Raw genomic sequence first — 12877 nt, forward strand, 5'->3', positions numbered from 1 at the left:
GTCTCCCCCGTGGGCACATGAGAGGGGTCTCCGGTGCAAAGCGGCGGGAGCTCACCTTCTGCACCGTGTCCACGTCCACGTCGAACTCGCGCTCCTTCCTGGCCAGCTCTCCTTCCACTTCCCTCAGCTCGCTCTTCAGAGTGGCCAGTCCCTTCTCCATGTCCAAGGCCCCATCTGCTGTCACGTTGGCGTCCAAGTTCAGACTCCCGATCTCCTGGGAGAAGGAAAGCAGCCAGGGATGGAAGGGAAGAGAGGGGTGAGGCACGAAACATTCTGAAGGCAAGTGGAGAAAAAAGACAGCTGCAGCCAGGCCCTGATGGAGTAAGCAGCTTGAGCAAGGAGAGAGTCAGGCTTGGGGACACACCCTTTCCCAAGCTCTGCCTCCAACAAATTAATTGGGGGGCACATCTCTGGGGACAAGGAGGGTCAGCACGGAGACACTGCTTCCTTCTCGGGCCAACGCTCGCCCAATGGTGAACACAATAGCAGCCGGTTAGGAAAACCCAAAGGGAGAGAAACTCATCTAATCCTCTGTCACATTTCTTTGCTGCTGTAGTCTTTTGAATGACTTTAGTCCCTGAGACAGTTGAGCATGGGGTGCAAAGAATGAATGGGCCACAGCTTTGAGTTTTATTTTTATGAAGACAAACCTGATCAATGTCAGTAGCTAGTATTAAGCACCAAATTGCAGATGTCCCTATGGTAGAAGCCATATAGAGAGAGGCACATGACACCGGTCTCTACTCTCAAAGGACTTGAAGGTAGGGATTTGGTTTTGCAAGTTAACGAGTAGTCCGAGAGAGAGGCCAGTCCCGATGTCAAGAGCACTCTCTGCGCTTTCTGGGGCAGCACTGGCTTGGTAGAAGTCGTGCTTAAATAGAGCCACGAAGCTCTCTCCCAGCAGAGCCGCACTCCCGGAGGAGCATTTAGCATACGGGTTGTGTCCCCGATCTGTCTGTCCCCATTACTGAACGTGCCTGGGAGAGAAGGACTGAGCCTTTCTCATCTCCACACCCCCAGCACCGAGCAGAGCCCGGCCCATGGTGGAAGAGAAGAGGAAAATGAGTTAGTAGAGCTTAGACACAGAACACAGAGACAAGGGGCCTAGAACTCCAGAGTTTCATAATCTCGAATGAAAACGTTGATGATCACTGTTATGGGTTGAATTGTGTCCCGCCCCCCAAAAATGTTGAAGTCCTAATCCTCAACACTGGAGTGGAATGGGCCCCCTCATTCAATATGACTGGTGCCCTTGTAAGAAGAGTCAGAGACAGCCAGGGACAAGAGCCCCGTGTGATGACAGTGGCAGCAGTTGGAGGGATTCTGGTACAAACTGAGGAATGCTAAGAATGGTCAGTCGCCACCAGAAGCTAGGAATGTTTCCACCCACAGCCTCGGAGGGAACGTGGCTCTGCTGACGCTTGGATTTCAGACTTCTAGCCTCCGGCGTTGCAGGATCATCCATTTCTGTTGCCGTAGGCCCTCCCAGTTGTAGTGCTTTGTTACAGAAACTCTAGGAAGCTAATACAGTAGTCTGCACAAACACAATCTCCGGTGGTTCTGCTCATGGTGCTGTCCAAAAAGGGAGCTGAAGATTAGGGGGTTCCAGCACTCAGTCAATGATGGGCTGCGAGTCAAGCAACAAAAGGGGTGCCCAAGTGGATCTGGGGCCCCCAGAGGCCACAGCAGGATTTGGAGCCTTCTGGGTGAAAAGAGCCCATGAACACTTTGGTATTCCCCTTCCTATCTCACGCTACCCTGGTGCTGGGCACCACTCACGCCAACCTGCCTCTGCATGGCTCCTGACCTGTTCTATCTTGCCGGTGATCTCCAGGGCCTCCCTGGCCGCGTTCTTTGCCCCCTGGGCGTCAGCAGCTGCACCACCCAGGGCTACTTCTGCTCGCTCAGTCTTCTTACTGGCGTCCGCAACCTTCTGGCTGATGTGGGACAGTCTCTTCATGGCCTCTTCGGCCTCTGCTCTCCTGTCTCCAACCTGCAGGTCAAACTCTGAAATGGACAGAAGGAAACACAGCCGCGAAGATGAGAACAAACTTATACAATAACTTACAAAGGAAGAGGCTGAAGTTTTTAAGAAAAATTCTGGAAAGAGTGATATTACTGCCTGGGAATGAGGAGAGGGAGTGTGGCTATTATGCTTTCTTATCTAAGAGAAAATATCTTAAAGGAGGCCTTTAAAGGGCCGTAATTCATCCTGTGCTCAGAGGAACTGACAATCAGCCTGCCCTGAGTCCCCATTACTGCAAGAATCTTAAGACCCCAAAGTGAATTAGAAGCAGGTATAATTTTTTAAAGCATGTTTACAAGTTTATTTGAGCCACACTGACAACAATTGTGGGGAAGCAAAATCTCAACAGATTGAGAAAATGCTCCCGAGAGTGGCAGTCTTGTGCCTTACCTTATACATTACAGTCAAAGGAGGAGGCATGCAGGGGTCACATGAAATTCACTGGTGACAGATTAGGGAGGCAGGGGAAAGCAAAGTGGAGGAATCTCTGGGATTGGACATGCACTGTGGGAGTGGGATCTTGGAAGCCCAAAGTTACAAGTCAGAGCCTTAACCTTTAAGTTGCCAATACCAACAGTTGAAGGTTGGACAGAATTGGTAGACAGGTGCTTTCTGTGAAGAAAATCCCAGGACTTTAAAATTTTGTTGCTGTTCTTTAGTGAAGAAGCCTGGAGCTTTAAGCAAAGCTCTGAGGCACAAACCCAAATTTCCTGGGATCTGAATGCTGTGACAAAGTTTATCCCATCATCACTACTAAGCAATCCATATTGGAACCAACCAGTATACCAAAAAAAGGAAAAGGAAGGAAGGGAAGAAGGAAGGAAGGAAGGAAGGAAGGAAGGAAGGAAGGAAGGAAGGAAGGAAGGAAGGAGAAAAGGAAAAAGAAAACAAGAAAGAAAAGAAAGCAAAAAGAGAAAAAATACCCTTATGGTAGTGGGATGTTGGATCTGTGAGGGACCTTAGACTTCACTTAGCTTAACCTCCTTCCTTTAAAGAGAAAGTTGAGTTCGGAAAAGGCTCTTGCCCGTGCTCACACAGCCAGCTCAGCCTGCTCTGAGGCCCAGCGGAGTTGGGAACTTAAGCCTTCTGACACCCAGTTCAAGTCTTCCCACTGCATCAAATGGTAATGAAGTCCTTTTCTTTAGAAAGTTATTTATTAAGCATCTATTAATACTCCCAACATACCTGTCACTTAGAGAGATATATGAAGATTCCATATAAGCCGAAGTCATGGTTACACCTTTTAAGGGCTCAAGGGAACTGAATCATGGATTACTCACCTCTAAGGTTCTTCAAGATGTTCTCAACTTCATAAAAAGTGGCATTGCCCATACTTAGTGCTTCCTGGGCTCTTCTTTTAGCAAGGTTGGCACGAGAAAGTAGCTGAGCCGAGTTCTGTCAACAGGCAGATAGAACAAGATTAGTGCAAATGTAACACACCCCTGGGAAGTGCGGTTCTGCCCGTGAAATCACTCTGACACATTTCTCTTTGTGACAACAGAGCGCTGAGATTCACCTGAGAGTCGAGGGGTGCTGTAGCAAAGCCCCCCACAATCTGGGACAGAGCAGACTCCTCACCCCAACGACTCAGCAGGACCCCATATAGAGAACACTCTTGAACTCTAGTCTACTAGCAGAGATAAGAACGGTTTTGCAAATCATGATTTTAAACTCTAGACACCTCCCGCAGCCAAGCGAGCAGACAGAAATGGACCACAGTTGGACCGAGGGGGCCCGAGTCCTCTTCCTAGACTTGAGGGCTGATTCAGTGGGCGGAGCTGAGCTAAGTGCATCAGTCTCTCTGGACCTCTGTTACTTCTGCCACATGCAGCGGTACCAAGGCCTATTAGAGAGTTTCCCGTGTGTCGTTCTCCATATTTATTCTCATGGTAGGCATCTAATACATTTTGTTGAGTGAACGGATTAAAAAGATACCTGTCTCTCATTCTTCCCTTTCTGTAAGAGCAGTCGGGTTTCTTCTTCCCAGTTTCCCAGGTTGCTTTGCATACGCTTGAATTCGTCCATATGCCTCGTCACCAGGCTGGAGAGGGAATCAGCTTTCTGTCTGATCCTCTTTGCTTCTACCTGTGAGCCCAAGGAGATGAATGAGTCAACCTTCTGCTCATCAGTCACCACGCCGGTCTTCCTGGGACCTGCCATCCTTGTCTAATGGGCCCAAAGTCTAACAGGCTCTGTGCCTAAAGCAGATCCTTCAGGCATCAAACAGGTTTTCTTTTTTTTTAATTATGTTTAATTACAGTTGACACATAATATGGTAGCATCAGCTGTACAACGCGGTGATTCAACCTTACGAAGTGATCACCGTTAAGTCTAGCAGTCCTCTGCCACCATGGACCGCTATGACGGTATCGCTGACTACCTTCCCTAGGTTGTGCGTTAGTACAGTCCCATGACTTACTTTATAATTGCACGTTCATATGGCTGCATCTCCTCCCCCTTTCCTTCCCATGCCACCATCCTCAAACAGGTTTTGTGTCTGTTTTTACTATTATTTTTTTTACGTTTTTGTTATATACACTCAGGAACATTTTTGTGGGAACCACTGTGCGTGCTTTTCGTGGTGGGTAGAAAACCCAATCTTCTTAACCTAAGTTTGGAACTGATGACAGAAATAAGGCGAGACTTCTGAGAAGGGTGCAAGTCTTCTGAGTGGCTCTACAGAGGTGTACTACAGATTTTACCCAAATGAAAATACCAAATTTTATCCATAAGAATTCCCCACAGGTTTCAGCCGTCCCCAGAAGTAGGGAAGAGATAGAAAACTTTTATCCATTCATTGGTTCAGGATGTGAGCCAAGGCCTTTTCAAAGACCAAGACTGGGGTTAAAGAGCATGGAAATGGACCATGAGAAGGATGCACACTCTTTCCAATCGAAGCAAGAAAGGTCAACGTGGAGATAAAACTGAACGACTGGACAGTGTTACGGACCCCCCGAGGAGAAGCGTTACGGCTCCTCTTCTGTACGTCAGCACGCAGGGGAGCTGCCCCTACCTGCAAGGACTGGTCACCGACCCCCTGGAGCTGAGACGCGGAATGCAGGAGGCGGAGACTGTGTTGGTGAGACCTCTCGGCTTCACTGTCCGCGTGCGCGGCCTCGCTGGACAGCTGCTGGGCCAGAGACTTGGTTTTCTCCAGTCTGCAGAGGGGGAAACAGGGCTTTGTGAGAATTCCCTCTTTTTATTTATTTTTAAAAGACTTTATCTATTTATTTATTTTTAGACAGAGAGGAAAGGAGAAAGAAAGGGAGGGAAACATCAGTGTGTGGTTGCCTCTCACGCACCCTCAACTGGGGACCTGGACTGTAACCCAGGCATGTGCCCTGGCTGAGAATCGAACCAGTGACCCTTTGGTTCACAGGCTGGCGCTCAGTCCACTGAGCCACACCAGCCAGGGCCACTCTTTTTACGTTTAAAGGCAAAAAAAAATCCATCCTGTTGTCTTAAAAGTATGTAGTCAAACATGTGCTCCACTCCACCATCGAAACATAAGCCTTAAAATGAATACAGGTTGCTGGCTGGCGTAGCTCAGTGGATTGAGCGCGGGCTGGGAACCAAAGTGTCCCAGGTTCGATTCCCAGCCAGGGTACATTCCTGGGTTGCAGGCCATGACCCCCAGCAACCGCACATTGATGCCTCTCTCTCTCTCTCTCTCTCTCTCTCTCTCTCCCCTTCCCTCCCTCCCTCTCTTCCCTCTCTAAAAATAAATAAATAAAATCTTTGAAAAAAAAAAAAGAATACAGGTTGAATCAGGAAAATTCAGCCCAAGTTTCCCAATTCTTGATAATATAAATATATTTGTTTTATATCCTCCATGCCACCAAATGGATTTATTCACAACCTTCAAACACCACAGAGGGTGACCTATCTCCAAGCACATGATCTCTCAATCGAAATACAAATTTAACTTAGATTAGCCAACCCTTTCTTCTTCCAGCCTGAAAAGCACCCGTTTTGCCCCAAAGTAACACTCTTGTTCCCTTGTCCCTCTTATTACTAATGCTTTTTAAAGACACGTGGTTTGCATTATGCCCTAGGAAGATGCAGATGACATTGGTCCCCGTGAGGACCTGCTGAGACATACTTTCGCATCAGCCCTTGCACCACGGGGCCATCCAGGCCGCCACCGCTGCCGCCGCCTCCTCCTCCCTCCTGAAGGGCCTTGTGCACCAGGGAGAGAGATCGTTTGGAATAATCTTCGGTTTCCCCTGCCAGTCGCTCCATGGTATTGGCTGACTCCTCGTGGCTGAAAGAATTCAAAAAAAGAATTGCAGTTTTCCTAGCAAGAGCTTCCTTGGGGCCTTTTATTTAAATGCAGAGAAGGGAGCGAGGGGCTGGCTTGGCCAGAATGGCCCCAGAGGAGTGGCCCAGTTAGGTGGGACTGGAGGCACTGGGGAGCGGCAGAGGGGGCAGCCTCCTGGTGCGGACTTTCTGGGGATCTCTCCCACTCACGGCACAATCAGGAGGCCTGGGGTGGGAAGGGGAGCTGGCTGGGAGCAGGAGCGGGATGATAAAACATTGCATGTATGAGCTGTTTTCTTCGGGAAAGAAAGAAAGAAAAAAACCCTAGATCTTATTTCATCCAACCCCCTACTTGCTTTTGCTACGACTCGAAACTAGGCCACCCCCAGGAGGGACACAGCCTGTCCATAAAAGCCCCCCGCATGCGCTTGTCCTTCTGGTTCTAGAAAGTGATCAAAACAAACTCAGGAGGCGGCCGGTGCTAGGAAACACCAGCCAGCCCCTCTGCAGACTGAGTTCCACTTGGGATCAACAGAGTGCGCACCCCTGCTGAGCACTGGGCTCTGAGCGAACCTCTGCCACGTGGTAGCTTAGAGTCAGGCGAGGACTAAGGAGCTGCCTGCTGTCACGGGGGCCAGCAGGGCTGGTTTGCGGGAGGAGGTCGCCCCTCCGCAGACGTAGCCCCCACAAGCCAGCAAAGACTTGTTGCTATTTGTTCCCAGGCTCGGGGTGGGAGCCTGGGAGTCCCTCAAAGCTGCAGCGTGTTCTTTTCCAAGGGCTGAGTCATCTCATGGGGTGTGCGCGAGGAAGCACATCTGACATACCCCAAAGCCATGTCGTGAATCATAGAAATATCTGGGCAAGAAGCACCCTGATTCCCCACTTCTGCCAAGTGACCGTGTCCAGTGGCCACCTACGTGTGCTAAAAGGCAGGTGGTTCAAGGTGGGGGAAGGGCTGCAAAGGCGCTTGGAGGTAACGATGCGTAGGGCGTGAGCGCCATGCAGCATTGTACAAGTCCAGCCCCACAGAGACGGTCCAAAGCAGGGGCGCCCCCCTATGGTGCTCACCCGTCTGCCAATCTCATGGCCTCCTGAGCCAGGCTTTGAAAGCTGTTTGGGCCCACGTAGTGGTCTGGCGGAGGGATGTTCTGTGACAAAGGAAAATCGGGTGAGGCTTTGCACTTGGCCATGGAGGCTAAGCAGGTTCTGCACCTGTCCCACCAGAACCATGTGGCGTTCTACACCCTGAAACATGGAGTCCCAAGTCACCACGGTCATTACAGTTTTTAAAAGGGATAGACAAAAATGAAGTGGAAATCCGTGTTCAACAAATGTCTGGATGTGTGTATAGATGCATCAGAAATATGCACAGGCTTATATTGTCGTATGTATTTAAAAACATGTAGAATATACATGTAGTTTTAATGGTTATTTCTTAGTCATGGGATCACAAGGGGACTTTTAAATTTTCTACAATAAACATTATTTTTATAATAAGAAAAAAATTGATACACATTATTTTTTACTGGATACACATGATTTTTTAAATCCTTCACTTCCTCAGCATAATATCTGATTATCTCCTAATTGCCTTTCGTCATCTCCCACCCACCCACTAACGTAATTGTCGCCTTTGCCTTCTTTATTCTGAAACGAGAGCGCTCATGCAACTGTCTCCCTGCTACGCACTGCGAACTACATCATCCAGATGATCCTAGGGGTGATGATTTTTACTTCCCATTTTCAGAACCATGTCTTCATTGGGCTCCTTCCTTCTTCCTTCCCTCCCTGCCTTCCTTCCTTTTCTTTTCATTTGCACGTTTGTTATTCATTCATTCATTCGTGCAGCAAACACCATCGCTGTGCACTATGCTATGGGCTGGGGTGTAAATATGAACACAGTGAAATCCTGCCCTCTGGGAGCTAACGAGCTAGAAGGTATGCGGAGCAAAGGGGGAAGAGGCAGCGCTGAGATGAGGAGGATATGGTTAATGAATTAAGAAATGAATTAAAGAGAATAACATAAGGCGGTCAAACGGGAACCTGCAGACAGCTAACGAACACAAAATCAGTTGTGACTGTCCCAGGGGAGAGCAGCCCAACTATCTGCCAGATGGACTGGAAGACCTGAGAAACAGCCGGTGGCCGGTGATGCCCACAGCTGGGTCTGCCCCCCCTCCACCGCCCCTGCCCCAGCCATGGTCTCAGAGCCCCGCTCCAGCATCACCCACCGTGTTCCGCAGGGAAGACTCGCCCTCCTCCAGGCTCAGGCGCAGCTGAGTGACCAGCCTACGAGTGTCCTGAACTCGGCTCTGGTACTGGCTGCCCAGGGCCTGCACCCTTTCCACAGTCCTCTTGAGCTCATCCAGGCGGTTGCGGTAGCTGTTTTCTTGGCTCCTCGCCTTGGTCAGCTGGAGACTGAGAGACCTCATGACACCTGAACGCCAACAAGGAAAGGCAGGATGAGCGTTCTGGAAGCCAGCACAGCGATCAAACGTAATCAGGGCTGAACAAGTGACTTCAACGGGCCTATGGCACAATGGTGAAAACCCGGGGCGTGAGTGCACGCAACCGCTCTTCCATCTCCATCACTCGTTTCCCAGGAGAACGTCACAGACAGTCCTCCTCCCGCCGCAAGGGCTGGGCAGAGACACCTCCGAACTGACACCCACAGCAGGGTCTATGCCCCAGTGTGGCAACGCTTTCTAGGACTCCTGTCTGAAGGGGAGTTGGCCTTCGTCACCTTCCGAAATCTGGGCCTCTCTGAGAATGTCCCGCAGCGCCTGCTCAGCCTGCTGCATCCTGCCTTCCAGCTCCGCGTTGGGCGCTCCTCCGCCGCCCGCCGCCGCCTTCGCCACCAGCACCTCCAGGCTCCGCAGCTGCTGCGCAAACTGGTCCATCTGAAACCGCACAGGCAGGGGAGGGGGTCAGAACGGATGACGTGGGCGAATCCTAGCAGCCCAGGGGACAAAAGCTACAGGCCCAGAGTGCCTAGCATGCCGTGGTAGCTCAAAGGGCAGACTCGAGAGCCTAGACTCCGAGTTCGAATCCTGGCCCCACCACTCACCAGCTGTGTGGCCCTGGACGTGTCACTTTCTTTATCCATAAGATGGGGATACCACTAGCAATAATAATCATCATACCTCATGGAGTTATTACTTGAATTAAATGAGTTAATATTTTTATAGTGCCCAGAGCGGGGCTGGGATCAAATAAGTGCTAGAGAAGGCTGGATAAACAGATGCATTTTAAATGCAGGTTTGAGTTTGTCGTACATTTAGGGTTCCGTCTGGGCCCCTCCTCTCCCTGCTCCTCACTCCAGCAAGATAATATCTAATAATTAACAACATCCACTTCATTCTCTTTGGACTATCAATGAGAAATTTCTGGAAGCCATTCCAGTTTGGACAGCCTTGGAACCTTCTGGACTCCTCATATCTTTTGGATGTTGATGTTTTCTTCATTTGTTTCACCAGCACATCTCTTGGAAGGAATCCTGGCAAGTAGCACTGTACAGCAGAAGGGTCACTGAACTTGGAGGCAGGGGACATGGGTGGAATTCTCAGTTCCACCTGGCCATGGGGCTCTAAAAAACTGTAAAATTTGCCCTGGCTGGTGTGGCTCAGTGGATTGAGCGCGAGCCTGTGAACCAAAGGGCCGCTGATTCAATCCCCAGCCAGGGCACATGCCTGGGTTGCGGGCAAGGTCCCCAGTAGGGGGCGTGTGAGAGGCAACCACACACTGATGTTTCTCTCCCTCTCTAACGCCTTCCCTTCTCCCTCTCTAAAAATAAAATCTTTAAGAAAAATGCAAAATTTTTAGACTGTTTGCTCAGTGAAAACTGAGGCCACAATGCTTTTTCTCCCAGCTGGACTGTTATCGTGAACACCAAGCGAAACAAAATCTACAACAGGGGTTTTGAAAATGACACATACGAGGATGTAAATCTGAAGTAATATTCCTATTATACAGAATTTTTAACACAGTAATTTTTTAAAGAAAATGGTAGCAACCCTTACCCCATCCCCAAGGAGATGAAGAATTCCTAGGTCAGTGACAGAGCCACCTGACAGCCACTTACAGGTGTCTCCCATGAGGGTAAGGGGTGGTGAGCATGCGCACCTGACCCTTCACTTGATCATAGCAAGCTGGACAGCTGGTGAGCGCCGCCTGGTCACAGTGGAGGCCACCAAATCCGGGCTTGCAAATGCAGCTGCCGTCACTGCGACACTCCACACGCTCAGAGCCCGCCGGGTTACAGTGGCAAGCTAGAGACAAAAGGCAGACAAACAGGAAGCATTCCTACCAAGCTAATTCCAGAAATTGGAGGGGTAGCAAAGCACAAGGGGAAAGGTCAAGTCGGCATTCGTAGGATGTCATTGATTCACAGTGACCTAGACTCATCTCCTGGCTCTGGCTCCAAGCACAGCCCTAATACAGTTAGGTCTCAGGAACCACCTGGCAAGTTCGCTGTGTGTGTGGATGAAGAAATAGTACAACTGTTCATCCTTTCTGGTGGCATTTATAGTTTTCCTCCCGTTAAATTATAAGCCTGTTGGATATTCAGCAAGCACTCTGGCTCTGTTCACAAGGTGGATAACACTTCTTCTGGGCCTACTATGTGCCAGACGGGCACATTTCCCTCTATTTTACATAACGAATATGAGCTCAGAGAGGTTCAGTAAGTTGTCCCGGGTCACACAGCAAGTAAATGGCCAGCTGGGGTGAATGCTCTTTTCCTCCTGCCTTGCTGCCTTTGATATATTAAATGCAGTAAGAAAACAATATCTTTATTTAATCAGTCCAACTGATTATGCACCTCCTATGTGCCATGTTCTGTTCTAAGAGCTGAGAGTCTAACAGAGGGGGAGACATCATTCTAATGGAGGCGCAGTGATTCTCCGCACGGCTTCCTCCTCGGTGCTCACACAACACTCAGTGTATACGCACATCCCTAACTGTGTGGCCATTATCTGCTCCCATGTCTGGGTCTTCCTTACTCACATCTGAGCTTCGTGGCAGCTGGGGCTGACATTCATCATTATGACCTCAGTATCGAGATCCCCATTGGGTAGGCGCTTGACAAGAGAGTTGGGTGAAGAAATGTATGGTCCGAAGCCAGTGAAATCCCTATTCATAGCCTCTTATAACTAGAACTATATAGTTTACAGTACACTTTCTCTATGCTATCTCATCTTTGCAACCACTCTGAGTTAAATATTATTCACCCATATAGGCAAACTGAGACTCATAGAAATTAGTTGGTAGAATCAGAAGAACACAGTAGGTATGTGTAAAAACTGGACTTGAACTCAGTACTGCCGTGTGGGCCTTCCCTATCATGGGGTATTTTCAGCACATCACTGCAAACCCACAGGTTGGGGTCAGGGCAGGTGGGACTCGTGCCCCTAGGGAGAAGAAGCCCCCGGTTGGGCGAGGTCCCCGAGCACTTCCGGGGCGGGAACTCTGGTGTCAGCGGAGGGTCTGGGCTCCCTGCAGAACTCCCAGGGGATTGGGAGTCCTCCACTCTGGGTACCCAGAGCCACTCCGGACCTCGTCATAAACATGCTTCTAAGTTCTAGGTACCAGGCCTGGTCTGAGACTGCTGTGACCAAGGGGTGAGACCAGCTCCCTAGAACTGAATTCGCCTCTTGAATGTAGCCTGTGCAGAGGTTTGAAAGAAGGGCTGAGCAAGAGGCCCGGTCTGCACATTCTTGCTTTGATCTGAAGCAGCACTAGGAATGCTCCAGAGAGCTGCTGCTTTGAAGCCGAATCTCTTCAGGAGACGTGTTGACGATTACCTTCCTATACATCAATCGCACTGACTTCCTGAGAGGGTGTCTTAACCTACTTCACAGCCCACTCCCCTCCGCACCTCGGTGTGTTCAGGCCCAGTCTCCAGTCATTTATTGCTCTCCTGCAGCAGGTGTGGCAGCCACGCCCCTGCCCACCCGCCTTGGGGCTGGGCAGCGGGTGGGCCCTACCTCATCTCCTCTTGCACTTAGGAATGTAAACTTGACCGTATTCCTTTCTCCTCCCCAGTGTTACCCAACCACATCCTCCCGCTGTGTCTCCCAGCCCTGCTACGGGGGAAACAGGTCTAAAGCCTGTGACACACGACAGTTCGGGGTGGTGCATGGGCCCCCTAGTTGCAGAAACCAGAGTAATGTCACCATGCCACCTGCTGTTGGCCTTTCGGATTTGTGCCTCCTTACATGTGCACACACACCCCCCATCTGGGGACGCCGTCCTACCTCGACACTTGTCCTCTGGGTTGGGAGCCAGGGCGTCCCCGAAGTAGCCCGCCTTGCACTGCTCGCAGTGCACTCCGGCCGTGTTGTGGGTGCACTGGAGGCACCGGCCTGTCAGGCGGTCGCAGTTCCCGGAGGCACTGGGGTCCACGTTGTTGTTACACTGGCAGGGCTGGCAAGGCCTCACGGGGCCACGTTCCCCAAAGGGGTCCCCGAAGTAGCCGTCGGCACAGAGCTCGCAGCGGGCACCTGGAAGGAGCACATGGCCAAGCCCAGGGGTCACCCCTCAGCAGCAAGGCCACACGCAGAGGCAGAAAGCTCACGTGGCGTCTAGAGATGT

At 50.4% G+C, this 12877-nt stretch overlaps 1 protein-coding gene across 1 annotated transcript in view; it reads right to left on the reverse strand.

Annotated features, from left to right (window-relative positions):
* Positions 1-12877, reverse strand: part of LAMC2 (laminin subunit gamma 2) — a 54861-nt gene that overhangs the window by 4515 nt on the left and 37469 nt on the right. Inside the window, exons 12-22 of the mRNA XM_028530800.2 lie at positions 12541-12786; positions 10409-10554; positions 9030-9186; positions 8518-8723; positions 7355-7434; positions 6129-6290; positions 5040-5184; positions 3962-4111; positions 3307-3421; positions 1808-2007; positions 56-214 (exon numbers count right to left, since the gene is read on the reverse strand). Coding sequence (XP_028386601.1) covers positions 56-214; positions 1808-2007; positions 3307-3421; positions 3962-4111; positions 5040-5184; positions 6129-6290; positions 7355-7434; positions 8518-8723; positions 9030-9186; positions 10409-10554; positions 12541-12786 — 1766 coding nt within the window. The remainder of the gene's footprint in view (positions 1-55; positions 215-1807; positions 2008-3306; positions 3422-3961; positions 4112-5039; positions 5185-6128; positions 6291-7354; positions 7435-8517; positions 8724-9029; positions 9187-10408; positions 10555-12540; positions 12787-12877) is intronic.

Source organism: Phyllostomus discolor, chromosome 14 (genome assembly GCF_004126475.2).
Source record: "Phyllostomus discolor isolate MPI-MPIP mPhyDis1 chromosome 14, mPhyDis1.pri.v3, whole genome shotgun sequence".
Taxonomy (NCBI): Eukaryota; Metazoa; Chordata; class Mammalia; order Chiroptera; family Phyllostomidae; genus Phyllostomus; species Phyllostomus discolor.